Source organism: Dermacentor silvarum, chromosome 11 (genome assembly GCF_013339745.2).
Source record: "Dermacentor silvarum isolate Dsil-2018 chromosome 11, BIME_Dsil_1.4, whole genome shotgun sequence".
Classification (NCBI taxonomy): domain Eukaryota; kingdom Metazoa; phylum Arthropoda; class Arachnida; order Ixodida; family Ixodidae; genus Dermacentor; species Dermacentor silvarum.
The window spans coordinates 116,197,602-116,211,627 of NC_051164.1; the positions used below are offsets into that span (position 1 = coordinate 116,197,602).

The 14,026-nt window shown below is 45.2% G+C and overlaps 1 protein-coding gene across 1 annotated transcript in view; it reads left to right on the plus strand.

Moving 5' to 3' along the window:
- Positions 1 to 13,782, plus strand: part of LOC119432922 (uncharacterized) — a 49,188-nt gene extending 35,406 nt beyond the window's left edge. The window contains exons 6-8 of the mRNA XM_049658419.1: positions 12,004 to 12,187; positions 12,773 to 12,836; positions 13,655 to 13,782. Of these exons, the coding sequence (XP_049514376.1) occupies positions 12,004 to 12,069 (66 nt within the window). The 3' untranslated portion in view covers positions 12,070 to 12,187; positions 12,773 to 12,836; positions 13,655 to 13,782. The remainder of the gene's footprint in view (positions 1 to 12,003; positions 12,188 to 12,772; positions 12,837 to 13,654) is intronic.
- Positions 13,783 to 14,026: the final 244 nt, after the last annotated feature.

The following is a 14,026-nucleotide window of genomic DNA, read 5'->3' on the forward strand; positions in this document are numbered from 1 at the left end:
GTAAATATTTCGATTAGCGGCAGTAACTGTTTCAGGCTATTTCAGAAATACTTTGCCGCAAAACGTACTTCAATGTTGTTAAGTTCGGCTAGAGAGATAGGCCGTTTAGAGCGGGGTGGCGGGCGCCGCTGAGCCGATGGTCATGGACCACATGTGCAGGATGTTTTGAACCGTCAACCACGGCAAACGGGTGCCGACAAACGCGTCACTGTTGTCGCCCCACCCACGTTGTCGGGGGAGCTGGACAAAGGATAAAAGGGCACGCGTCGGCAGCGGTCTTCGTCGCATAGAGCAGGCCGCCACCTGTGTTCAAGCAATTGCGCGGCGCATCCTCTAGTTTGCCGCTTGCTCTAGTGCATGGGCGGGGTAACAAGGGGATTAAAAATGGAAGGAAAATTCTTTTCCTGGCTTTTGGTTGTGTACTTTATTGGTGCTGTTTGTGGTTGTGAGAGTGCTCCGCCCTACGCTGCCGAGGGGCGGAGGAATGAAATTTTTGTGTGAACCGAATTGCTTAAAAGGGGGAATCCGGTCCTGTTTTGGGGGAGAGCGATGAGAGAGCTGGAGTCGATGACTCCGCGAGCTGTTGGCGAAATGTACATATGTAAATAAACGTGTACATATGGAGGAGTTGTTGCGAGCCTTGTATGCAACGTGTAGCCTCACAACGAACGAAAGATTGAGGGCTAGGAGCCCGGATCAACGAGGGTGCCATCAGGAGTGACAGACCAGCAACAGCCTGAACTCGAACAGCGGTACTCCACCACAAAAACTAACTAATGCGTTCAGCAGAAGCGGAGCTATTGGCAATCAGACACGGCCTCCGCTGTGCTCCCCTTCCTTCTTCAATGTCTTGCACTGCGAAGGCTACGGCGGGGCCACAACGCTCCAGACATTTCGAAGGCGGAGCTCCCTTCGAAATGTCTGGAGCACCATGGCGTGCAGTTCACATGTCATTTTGTATGTTAACATAGACGCCAGGACTTCCGATTTTGGTGCCTGCGACGCGCTAAACGTAAGCCAATCGCGGTCGTCCACAGCGAGCAGCCAGTGGACTCGTGGCGTATTGCAATTATTATTACGTAATAAAAGCACACAGAAGAGAGCGAGGATCATGGCTTCTGTTGAAACGAGAGCTCCACAGCAGCGTACGCTGCCCGAGGGGTGGTTCAGGGCCCCTTTAAGTGGCTCTGCACGTTCGACCAAGGTCACTTTCACGAACATATCTACAATAAGTCGTGATTATAGACAGTGAAACTCGTCACTTATACCCTTAAGAGATTTGATTAGATTTTTTGACCGTGACTGCAACGCCATGTAGGCTGTCTTCGGACAGATATTAAATAGTTCCACCATTTGAAAATCCAACGATTTCATGCGTTAAACCACACCAGTCGTTGGGCGCGGCTGATTATATTACATTATCCTGACCTCCCCCTCGCCTGCAGGTTAAATAAGCTGATTGTGTTTTCAAATATGGATATAGGGGTCCGAAAACACTGGGCATGATGATAGTAGCGCAAGCTGACATTTGTCTGGACGGGAACTATCCAGCGAGTCCCGAGGAGACATAAAGGACAATCTTCGCTGCCCAAGCAGGGGATACTCTATTAGAAGCAGAGGATAGTAAAGAAACGCATTACTGACATGGCCACTCTATTACGAAAGAAAATTTAGCTTCAGCTGTAGTTTTGTTGGACTTTCAAGCATTCAGCTCAAAAGTGCCGCTTTCAAAACTGGGGTGGGGGCAAGTGCCCCCTCGGTAGATACGCCTATGACCAAGGTTCACTTTCACCTTTAATCTTTGCTTGAACTAACAGCTATCTGGCATGCAGAGGTGCATTCGAATACAGAACTTTTAATACCGTATATACTCGAATAAGGGCCGGATTGCAAACTTGCCAGCAATGTATTCGAAAAACAATGTTGAAATAAATAATTCGAAGGCTGAAGAGAGCGTCGCAGCTTGTTTGCATGATCTTAGACTGAGCACGTCTCATTTTCGGACATCGCTGGGAAAAGCTTTGACGTCACAGTCATATCTCACGCCTTGTAGGGCACCGAGGTCGACTATCCATGAGTGTGCTACCGAGCCGAATGTGAGTAGCGGTGACAGGAACTGTATTGAGGACTATATAGACAGCCACCAGTAGCTTGGCGTGCTTGCGTAAACAAATATATGCATTATGAAAGCTACAGCTATCGCTCTTTTTGGACAAAGAAATCATGGAAAAAAAATGTGGTTGATCCCTCTTATATAGGAATCGGTATAGAACACGAAAGTGAAACGTGTCTTCACAGAAGTAGTGTAATGTTTATTGCACATTGATATATAATGTCTATTGGTGTTTTGTGGCTAAAGCGCCCTTAGGCGTTGATGCACCCACGCTGACGCCTGGTGGCACGTCTCCTCCATCACGACTACCAACGTCGATGACCATGAGCAACCGTCGTGCATATGGAAGCTGCACACGCTAGCACAACGCGAAAGACGAAGCACGCAACTGACACACTAATACAACGCGCAAGACAAAGCACGTAACTGAATCGTCACCGAGTCAAATCAGCGCGTACAGCGCGTCGTAATTGCAGCCTCCGCGATCAACTTCAGAAACATTTTCAGAGCTAATTGCGGAGGCCACGCTCCGCTGTGCTGAGTACGGTGAACGCCACCTAGGTGGCGTTGGTAGTGCTTCTTGATGCCAGCGTCCCTTCGAATGCTGGCATCGAGGCGTCGTAGTGCTGAGACCACCGAAGCGTTCACTGTCGGTGCGCGTTAGTGTCATAATGCAGTACTTCTCTTTTCTGCTCGTAGGCGGCGGCACCGCCCCGAGCAAGAGCGCGGGTACACGGAGGAGTGTTAGATATATAAGGCGCGTCTGTGTAGCTCTCTGCAAATGCGTTTGTGGCGCAATGGGTTAAACGCTCGGCGATCTATCGTCGCGGACCGAGAGGTCGTGGGTTCGATTTCCAAATTTTGCATGTTTGTGGAACTTTTTCTTCTGGTTTCTTTCTTTGTATTATGTTCTATGACGTATTTCCGTGACGGAAATACGTCAGTGAAGCCTTGGTGGACCCCGGCATAAAACACTTTCGTGTTAAAACAAACCGTCAGAAAGATGAAACCCCATTGGCCCACCCCCGTTTACTGACCGCACCTCTTCACGATTGCGAAAAAAATAGCGCGGCTCTTATACGAATATATACGGTAAATGCTCAAAACAAGTTGTTTCGAACTGCCAGCACACCCGTAACGCGCAGCCGTATTTTGATGGGGGCCTAAGGCAAACATGCTCCTGTACTTACATTTAGCTGCACGCTACACAAGCTCAGGCGGTCCAACTAAATCCGGAGTGCGACCTGCCTGATAATCAGATCGTGGTTCTGGCACGTAATACCCCAGAATTTGGCAATTACCTCTTGCAATTAAGATTGGTCCCCAGCGGCTACGGAGCACCTGATCAGTGCGGTGGTCAGGCCTGCGACGCGGCAGAAGGTTCTAATAATCTCTGGAAACTGAACCCGGCAACGTTTGACAGACGAACCCTCTCGAGTTAGGTTAGATTAGCACAGCAGCTAATTCTGCTGCCTGATAATTCTTGAAGAATTATCAGATCCGTTGTCTGGGATATTATTGGCCTTAGTGAGGTTAGAAGAACTGGTTATGCAGTGCAGACTAACGGCCACGCCCTCTGCTACACAGTGGCTCCAGATAAGAGAGAATGCGGGGTAGGATTTCTATTTCATAAGGACATAGATGAATTCTACAGCATTAATGAAAAGGTAGCGGTCGTCGTAATAAAGCCAAATAGGATATATAGATTAGAGGTAGTACATGCCAGGAGCAGTAGAGGAGAGATGTTGGTAGAATTCGCGGAAACGAATAGACTCCGAAAAATGAATCTACAGGTTTCTACAGGAAAAGCCGTAATGGAGAAACAAGAAATGAAATATATTTCAGACATTCTGCTGAACTCAGCATAATGCAGGATATAGAAGTGTTGGGTAGGGTAAAAACAGACGAATGCAGGCTGGTGCTCGAAAACAAATATGAAGCTTTAGAAATCGAATTATAATATGTGGTTTTTTATTGGCGCAAGGGCGAGATATGGCATATGGTGATGGGCCCTCAATGTATTACGAAAGGAGTGGACAGCGAGTTCCAAATGGTAAGTGCAACGTGGCTGTCAAAAGGCCTAAAACAAGTCGCTGTGAATTGCGTAAAGAAAGTGCGGCGGCAGAACTCCCGTTGACTCTGTGGCGAGTACATGGGACGACCGAAGAAGAAGCCGCTCATCTGGAAGCGCGTCGGCGGCGAGACGATTCTGAATACCGTGCCTAGCAGCACTTAGCATTTCCTAGCAAAACTTAGCCAAGCCTAGTAAAACCTAGAAAAGCTATGTCGATCACCATCTCCGCTGTTTACTCCAGCCTTGCTTGCACCACTAGAGCAAGCTGCCCATATTTTTTTTTTTTTTTTTTTTACAGCAAAGCTGTTAAGGGCTCAGTCTCAGATGATCGTGTCCGCGCGTAGAAAACAAAATGATTGGCTCGAGCATTTTATGTTGTGAGAGGGTGCATATGAAAAGGCGAACGGGGAGGGGGAGAGCGTGAGGCGCGCCAACCATTGGCGGTGTACGCAAAAAGTAGGTCAACGGAGGAGTGGGGTGTGAGAGGAGTTGGCGTCGGTTGTCTATACGAAGCTTTGGTCAAGTACTTTCGTCTGGGAACGTCGTAGGCCATCGTTTAAGTTTTAAAAATTACCCCACTCGGAGCCAGCACCGAAGCTTCTTTCCCGAGTACGTAGCGAAGGGGTCGGTTTACCATTTTGTAGCCAAATTCAACATAACTAAACCCCAACATAGCAAATCCCACTAAAGCGCCAGCTTCGCTGGCCTTCCCTCTTCACAGGGTGAAAGGGCTCTGCCTTTCTTTTTTTTTTTCTGTGGGTTTAGTCGAAATCTATTTTACCCACTTTTTTATTTATTTTATTTGTTTCGGTACTCTCAGGGCCAGAGGCATTACAAAGAGGAGGGGCATACAAAATAGGCGGCAGTTTCCTTAAATTTGTGGACGTCGGTGATGACTGCGATGAAGGCAGGGAGATAGTTCCAGTCATTTCCAGTTCGACGAATAAATTTACGGCGCAGAGAAAGAACGGGAACACCAAGGGCTGACTCTAAAGTGTTAATTAAAGTGATCTGATTAGGATCCCAAATGGAGCATGCATATTCTAGTTTAGGTCTTATTAACGTCCTATACAGATGAAGCTTAACGGTGCTGTTAGAAGCTATGAAATGGCGCCGTAAGAATCAGAGTGTGCGATTAGCCTTGTAAGGTATGTAGTCCCCATGCATTTTCCAGGATAGACTGCGTGTTAAGTGACTACCTAGATATTTGTACGATGAGACTGGTGATAACGGAGTGTTATTAAGAAGAATAGCGAGGGGTATTAGCTGGAGGACGGCTAGAAATACGCAGGTGTTTGGTGTTAAGCGTCATGAGCCAGTCGCTGCACCATGAAGAAATTACGTTCCAATCCGATTGCAAACATGCTTCATCAGAGGGATTCATAATTAAGCGCTATAGTACACAGTCACCTGCCAAAAGATTTATGAATCTTGAGGCCAAGCTCAAGATCACAGGCTTCCGACCTGCCTTTCTCCCCCGCGTTCGCTACATTGAGCCGTGATTGCCGGCTCACACTCCAGCGCGTTCACTTGCACACACAGCGTACGACACGCGGTGATGATTTTATCGACGTCGGTCAGTACCAAAATGTCAGTACCAGAGTCCTGTTACCCAAACTGTTTATGGTTTCTTTTGAGTTGCCTCTACATTTTCCCTTATAATGTTATTGGGGCTAAAAGGGAACTGCATCATTGTTGACGCGGACGTGTACGGCTTATATTCATAATTTCGTTTTATTTCTGAAAATCCTGGCAATAGGAAAGCAAGCGCATTAGAAGCACCAACGCACCAGAAGCTCCCTCATCCGCATTTTCTCACTTCAACATGCTATTTTAATTTCCAGTGTGAACACCATGCACAGACACATTATATTTAAATGTGTACACTGGACAAAATTTATGATATTTTGAAAGAGAAAGAGGTAGCCAACTAACAATTATTTCTAATGATATGGATAGCCTATGTCTAGAGAATCAATATGTTGCTGTATGTTCAACTCGCTACAAATTGCTTTGCGCACTTTTTGACACTGAAAAAGACCTGCAGACCTCAGTGACCCCTTCAGCAGAGTCTTTCATCAATGGTGTGTGAAATGCACGTGAATGATATGTGTCTCAGCATTGCTTCTCTTTCCAGTAGGTCATGCTAGCGACTCATTAAAAAAAACTTATAATTTACAACATTTATTAGGGATGGAAACATCGCAACGTGCTTGCAGAGGTCATAAATATATATCATTAACATAGTAACCGAAGTGAGGCCAAGCTGGATTCAATCGAAATCAGAATCAATAGCAGTCATGCTACTAGGACTCAGAAAAAAAAAGAGGCTGCAGTTTTGCCGGAAAGGCGAAGCAGTAATAATGATAGCGAAGCATAAGACAATTACACGAAAAAGATTCTTCCCGTGTGAGAGCCGCACGCCCAACTTGAAAGCAAATTTTTTTTTTAATCCAACCGAGAAGCAATCGCGTTCAGCGCGATTCCCATCGCGCTCCAGTGCGAATTTTACCGCGCAGTGTATTTTCGCGCGTCGTAACTATATAAAAAAGTCGGTTATAACTCGAGAGGAGAGGCGCCCCGCCCTCATCACTGAAGCACAGCAACCTATTGCAATAGTCCCGCTGACGCAACTCGGCCCAGCTCGAAGCGCGGGCTGCCATGTCCTCCGTCGGCGGGGTCACCGGCCGTCCGGCTCATGACGTCAGTCTAGAGTGCACGCCCATTGGTTGATCCTCGTGTGCATCCGCCTTTTAGGGGCTGCCTTCTAAAGTTGTACACTACTATAGAGGGCGATAGGAGGCGATCGCGGAGGTTTACGGCGGATTTCATACTCGTAGTTGGAAAATAGATAAAACGGCCCGGTTCCTTGTAACGCTCGTCAAAATTGCGGCAAAAAAGTGCGGCCCTCACACGAGTGTGTACGTTGGTTATATGAATTGTAGTAACATTTACTGACTAATTAAAATAAACATCGTGCAATGCACGGACCATGTAAACCTGTAAATGTCCCGCTGGATGACCACGAACAGTCGCTATCACAACGCTGGCATTATGATGAACGCCGGCCGCGGAGGCGAATGGTTTGTACAGGCGTGCGATTCACCGCGACTCCGAAAATTAGATTCCTCATCACCTGCAAATTTTTATGTCCACTACAGGACGGCTTCTGTCAGCGATCTCCAATTACCCCTGTCTCTTAACTTAGGCTATGCGATCTGCAACACTTGGGGCGCGGGAAAACATCCTAAGAAGGAAGGCAGCGTGCATGAAGTTAGCAGCCATCCCTGCTCGGCCTTGATCATTGCACCCCCAATGATTACCAACAATTGGATAGGGCATGCGGGTCGCGTAAGCGTCAACCGCAGACAGTAATTTGCAGCTGCGGCAGGGCTAGATGAGAAGACGCGTGATCTCCTGCCCATGCACGCATTTGATCACGTCACCTCCAACTAACCCGAATATTGAGCGCGTGAGCGAAGATAATGTGCATCAAGGCTCAGCCTTACTGGCTTTTTCTCGCACCCGTAGTGTATGGGTCGCTCACTCATATGACGTTTGAACTTTATACGGAATATCACGGCGACGAAGACAGCGAAAATTTTCCCGGAGTGTCGATACAATGGCTGTCGCGCTCGCTTCTACCGCGGCTGCGGACGTTGCAATGTGCACCGGCTACAAACACAGCATGAGCACCAACGACAAAAACCTTGAAAACCAATAGGGGGCACCTCGCTTATCGGTACTTCGCCAGAACCCGTATGACGCTGAAAACGAAGTGTATTTTCCACCGTATAAGCACCAGCGGAAACGTAACACTATATAGCGCGCGGGGAGACAGCGCACGCGAAGGGACCAGCCATCTCGGATGGCCGAAGCTTGAACTCGGCGCAGATTAACTCCAAAATGAAGCGCGTGACCCACATATGTATGGCAGAGGCAGGAAAAGTAGAAGTCGAGGACCCGTGTGTTCTAGCCATTAGGTGAAAGAAGACTGCACGCCGCTATCAAGAAGGTTCCTCAGCTGACGTGTTTCCATCAGCGAGTGAAATGTACCGCCAGAGTACTTGACACGGTGCTGTCTTCGTTAAGCAACAGGGACTTATGCTGCTACCTGATATGTGGCAGCATATGTCCCACATTGAGCAGCTTGCCATAGGGAAGGAAGACGAAGCATATATAACATAGTTCTACGGTGACGACCTTAAACCAGGACGCCTGATTTTGCACTGAGATATGCTGATTGACATTTTAAGCCAGCAAAGGTCGGTATCATTGCACACATTTGGGGACGTCGTGCACATGTGTAATTACGGGGGGCAAGGGTGAACACCTGCGAAACCTTTTGCCGGAAATGGTCAAGCTAAAAAAAATTGCGTTGGCTATACCGATCTCATCGACCACATCTTAGAGGTCTTTTTCTTGCCTTCGGCGACTGAAAATGTACTTGCGGTCGACGACTGGACAAGCCCGTTTGAACCATCTGGCAATTTCTTCGCGCCCACAAAGAACTCTCCCGCAAGATCAATTTGATTAGATTGCCGAAGACTTCATTTCCAGATTAAGTGCCCAAACGAACACTCTTTCAATGATGGTGAAATCATCGTAACAGACAACGAACTGATGTCTTTAATAGTAGAGAAAAAGGCACCAACTTACAAGTCAAAGCAAACCACCTGGCTTAGAAAATAACGCAAACAGTTATACAAAGGAACGAAAATGGGGCCCATAACATCGCAAGCAAAGTGAAGGCATTTGGTTAAGAAAAGACGCGTGGTTGCGCTATTTGTAAAACTCCCTAGTCTATCTGTGCATTTTCCTTACTAATATTTATTCGTCGTATGCTGCATCTGCCTCTCAATAACACAATCCACGTTGTTCCTGTATTTGCTATCGAGTCCTTTCGCGCTTTTGAGATATCGCTGTCTTTTTTATTTATTTGTTAATATGTTTATTTATTTGGGCGCCTGATAATTTTTACTCTGTAATCCTTTGTTCTGCGTCCGGAAAATAAACGAAACCAGTGGCATAAGGCATGCTTTGACTTGTAATGAAACTATGGCGTTACGGAATCACTAATCCATGGTTCTCAAAAACCCTTAAGCGCATGAAAGATAAAAAAGCGGCTTTAGAAGTACGCCAGGCGCGTTAGAACGCCTTCATCGTTGACTGAATACAAAGCCTACCTTAAATCATATTGCATTGCCGTACGCACAGCAAAGGATAAGTACTTAACTAACCACCTCCCACAATTACTGAAGAACAATCCAACAAAGTTTTGTAAAACAATAAGCCCTAGTCAAGAGAGTAACCGCATTCTGTTACACAATGAAAACGCGATTGCTTTTTCTTAGAGAGTGTTCAACGGTTTTCAATTCCTCTTTCACGTCTGTATTCACAAGTGAGGATAGCTCTAATGTACCCTTTGTACATGATTTCGACTATGATTACATGGCACCGATAAACATCATGATAGAGGGCATTGCTTCGCTAATAAACAACCTCAAAGTGTCTTCTTCTTGTGCCCCCCCCCCCCCCCCCCATTGATTGAATAAATTCTACGATACTAAAAAATACCACTTCTGTGTCAAGCGTGATCCTCTTCCACATATTCAGGCAGTCCTGAATCTCTGGTATGCTTCCCTTCGACTGGAAGATCGCAAAAGTTATACCGATTTATAAAATGGAAGTAAAAGCTCGTGTGAAAATTACAGGCCCATCTCGCTTACCTGCATTTGTTGCAAAATGCTCGAACACGTAATTGCTTCGCATATTTATAGACATCTAGAATCTAACAGCTTTTTTTTTCCCGCAATCAACACGGTTTCAGAAAAGGCTTTTCGTGCAAGACACAGTTATTTGAATTTACAACCGATATCCACCTTAACATGAATCGCTACTTACTGACCGACTGCTTATTCCTTAAATTTTTCCAAAGCTTTTGATCGTGTGGCACATTGCCGCCTCATATCGAAACTTTCTGCGATAAAATTGGACTCCTATACATTGTCATGGCTACGTAACTTTTTGTCGAATCGAGAGCAATTTACATCTGTTAATGACTGCGATTCTCCCAAATCTAACGTTACTTCTAGTGTGCCGCAAGGAAGCGTCCTTGGGCCTCTGTTGTCTTTAATTTATATAAATGATCTGCCTAACCACATATCGTCTTGCATACGAATATTCGCCGATGATTGTATAATCTACCGCCAAATAACCAACAGTGATGATCACATAGCACTCCAACGAGACCTAGATATCGTGAACCAGTGGTGTAACACATGGCTCATGACACTAAACGTGTCAAAGCGTAAAACAATGTCTTTCACCCGTAGACCTGTTAATTCGCAGTTTATCTACCACATTAACAATAGTATTATATCGCCGACTACACAGTATAAGTATCTTCGTGTGCACCTTACACCTAACCTAACATGGTCTGAGCACATTACGTGTGTCTCCGCCAATGCATCCAAATCATTGGGGTTCTTGCGCCGGAACTTGCGCAGTGTTCCATCTGCCTGCGTAAGCTGGCTTATTTAACATTCGTGCGACCCCAGCTTGAGTACGCATCTCCCATCAGAAATGCCTAATTGACGCATTGGAAATAATTCAGAATAGGGCAAGTCGTTTCGTTACTCATAATTACAGTTCCCAGTCTAGCATAACGCAGATCAAAGCCGAAATATCATTGCAGTCGTTGAGTACTTGCCGTGATATTGCATTGCTGTCATTATTCGATAAGTTCACTCTGACGGAATATCCCCACCATGCTTGAATCACCACGTCTTCACATCGCGCAGGTTACACAATCATTTCAGCTATGCCCGTGTATATGGCATGACGCAAGCATTTAACTTTTCACCACTGCCTCGCGCTATCCGTCTCTGGAACAGGCTTCCAGATATCATTGCCTCGCTCACAAATCATGACGCTTGTTGCTGTAATTTGACGAAACATTTTTCTTCACACTGATGACAGTTTTATCAAACCGATTAAGTTTTCAATGCATTCTCACGCGTTATGCCTGTGTTATTTTTTATTTTTTATTCACTTTTGTTTTTCGCTTTTTCAATATTATGCAATGTATAAAGTCCTTTGTAACTATGTAATGTATAATGTAACTTTTTTCACTTCTTGCTGTTTTTTTGCAATGCTTATCTGTTCACTTCTTTCTTCTCTTCTTTTTTGACGATATGTCTGGTTTTTGCTATATGCAAATTTCTTGTGTTCCCTGTAGCATTGGTATCACTTAACCGATTGTATTTAGTGTAACCTACGCCTCTCTCCCCCTATGCCTCTTGGTAGGCCTGTGAGGTATTTGTAAATAAATAAAAATAAATAAATATACGCATACATGGATGGGGTTCGGAAAGCTGGTCAGCCCCCCCCCCCCCCCCCCCTTCCCGGAAAAATGAAAACTTTCCGCATATGCATATAATTGCAATAATAACGTGCAACTCAGCGCACCTCCTCGTACTACACTCCAGCCAGATCGCCAAGGATTCCAAAACGCCAAGTGGTGTCATATGCTTTCTTCATGTCTAAGAACACCGAAAATAAAAACTGTTTATGCACAAAGGCATCACGAATATTTCTCTCGATGCGGACAAGGTGATCTGTTGTGGATCTAGCTTCCCTGAAACAGCACTGTAAGGGATCTAGGGTTTTGTTATATTCAAGAAAATGGATCAGGCACCAGTTAGTCATTTTCTCAAAGAGTTTGGAACTTATTAGGGCTATAGGCCTATAACGGCTAGCCGTAGTCGGGTCCTTGTCCTTTTTGAGAATAGGAATTATTACTTCCTCTTTCCAGGCAGCGGCAGCCTGGATGTACCCCCCACAGAATACGGAGTTGAAAAGCGACAGAAGTGTTTTGTGAGTTCCAGGGTCATCAGGTTCCAGGGATTGATCATGTCCTAAGCTATTTTGTCTCTTCCTGGCACTGACTTATTACAACTCAGTGAGACCCGAAACTCCGCCATGGTAAATGGACGTTTGTAAGCATCATTCTTTGTTATTTTTTTTTCTTGCTGTTTTTTGATGTCAAAGGCAATTGTCCTGCCTATGCATTCCTACCATATATCGGATGCTGTTAAACTGTTGCATATTGTATTGCATGATGTCATTTATGTATTTTTGTATAGCAAGCCCCCTACAACAATGCCCCTAGAGGGCGCTGTAGGTACATGTATAAATAAATGTACAAATAAATAAATCCAAGGGCAATCGCTGTGCTTGCCGCTGGTACCGTAGAAAAGTATCTGTGTAATGGGCCGAACTATGAATGTACTCGAAGTGGGCACCTATAGAATCAGCCTAGTCCTCAAGAGGGTTTCCCTGGGTGTTTACTAATTGTGTAGGATTGCTTTGGCGGTCCTTTAATTTCTTGACTTGGTTCCAGGCTTTGATTTCGTCTGTGTAAGAGTTTATGCTTGATATGTATTTTGGTCGGCTTTCCCTTTTGGCACGGTTGCGCGTTCTTCTATGCTCACTCACTGCTTTCATAAAGTTTATGAAATTTTCTGCGGTAGTCACGAAGGTGGCCCCGAGCATTATCTTGCTTTCTTCGTGCTTCCCTACAGCCATCAAGGAACAGGAAGATGATAACATCTAGGCCGATTTCAGAAGCAGCAATTGAAGTTGAAGGTAAGGCACCAAGGCAACCAGTAGGTAAGCTTTGCCATGTAAGAAAGCACCTAATAAGGAGATGACAAAACATGAAATTCTCAAGAGATCAGAATGAATTCGCGAAAGAATAAGAAAGTAAACGATGTACAAAAATCTGTGAGAAGAATACTTGACATAGGACAGGTCAAGGTGCATGCCGTGAAAGATAAGCAGGGTAATGCCATTAGCAATTTCGTTGATGTAGTAAAAGCACCAGAAGAACTGAATACGGACAAGTACAGTACACAGAGTATCCACGCAAGCTTCATTGAAAGCAGGGATGAAAAGGATAACTTCCATAACTAGAGGAAAAGCTTCAAAGGCAGGAGAAGATGGAATAACAGTCTATTGGATCAAAGATGGAAGAGATACTGTGCTTGTATAACTTGCGGCCCTTTCTTTGCAATGTGTCACGACTTCAAGTGTACCATAGAGTGGAAGAATGCAAAAATTATACTAATCCATAAGAAGGAAGACTTTAAAGGATTGAAGAATTATAGGCCCATTAGGTTGGTTTCAGTATGCTATAAAATATTCACAATAATTGCCAAAAGAAAAAGGACCTCGCTTGACTTCTATCAGCCAAGAGAATAGGCTGGCTTCAGGAAAGGATTTTCTACGATAAATCACCTCCATGTCATCAATCAGCTAGCTGAAAAATCTGCGGAGTACAGTCAAGCTCTCGTTATGGCTTTCATTGTACCCCGAAATTGCATTGATTTTCGCGCACTTTACGAGGAAACAGCTTCGCTTTCGCAGGTGAGGCGTCTTAAAGCAGTTTGACCTTTGTCATGCAGGTTTCCGCGCTCGAAGCCGCAAATTTTCCATCAATGGATGATTAACCTCAAAAGGGACAAATGGAAACCAACTCCAGGCAGTAGGCTTTGCAGCGACCATGAACCACACATGGCTATGACATAAATAAACGCACTGTTCTGTTGTGTCATTGTTGTCCGGTTTCATACGAATGTGTAGTGATCTTCAGTGGTTTAAGACGTGGCCACCTCATTATCAGCAGAAACTATTATACAGCACTGAAGGGGCTTGTACTGAGCTATATATAGGTGAACATAGTGCTCATGTTCCAACTTAGTCGTTGTTGTACATCACCAATTCAACAGCTTGCGGTGCCGATTCCAGTTTGGTCAAGGCTGTTGTGATAAGTGGAT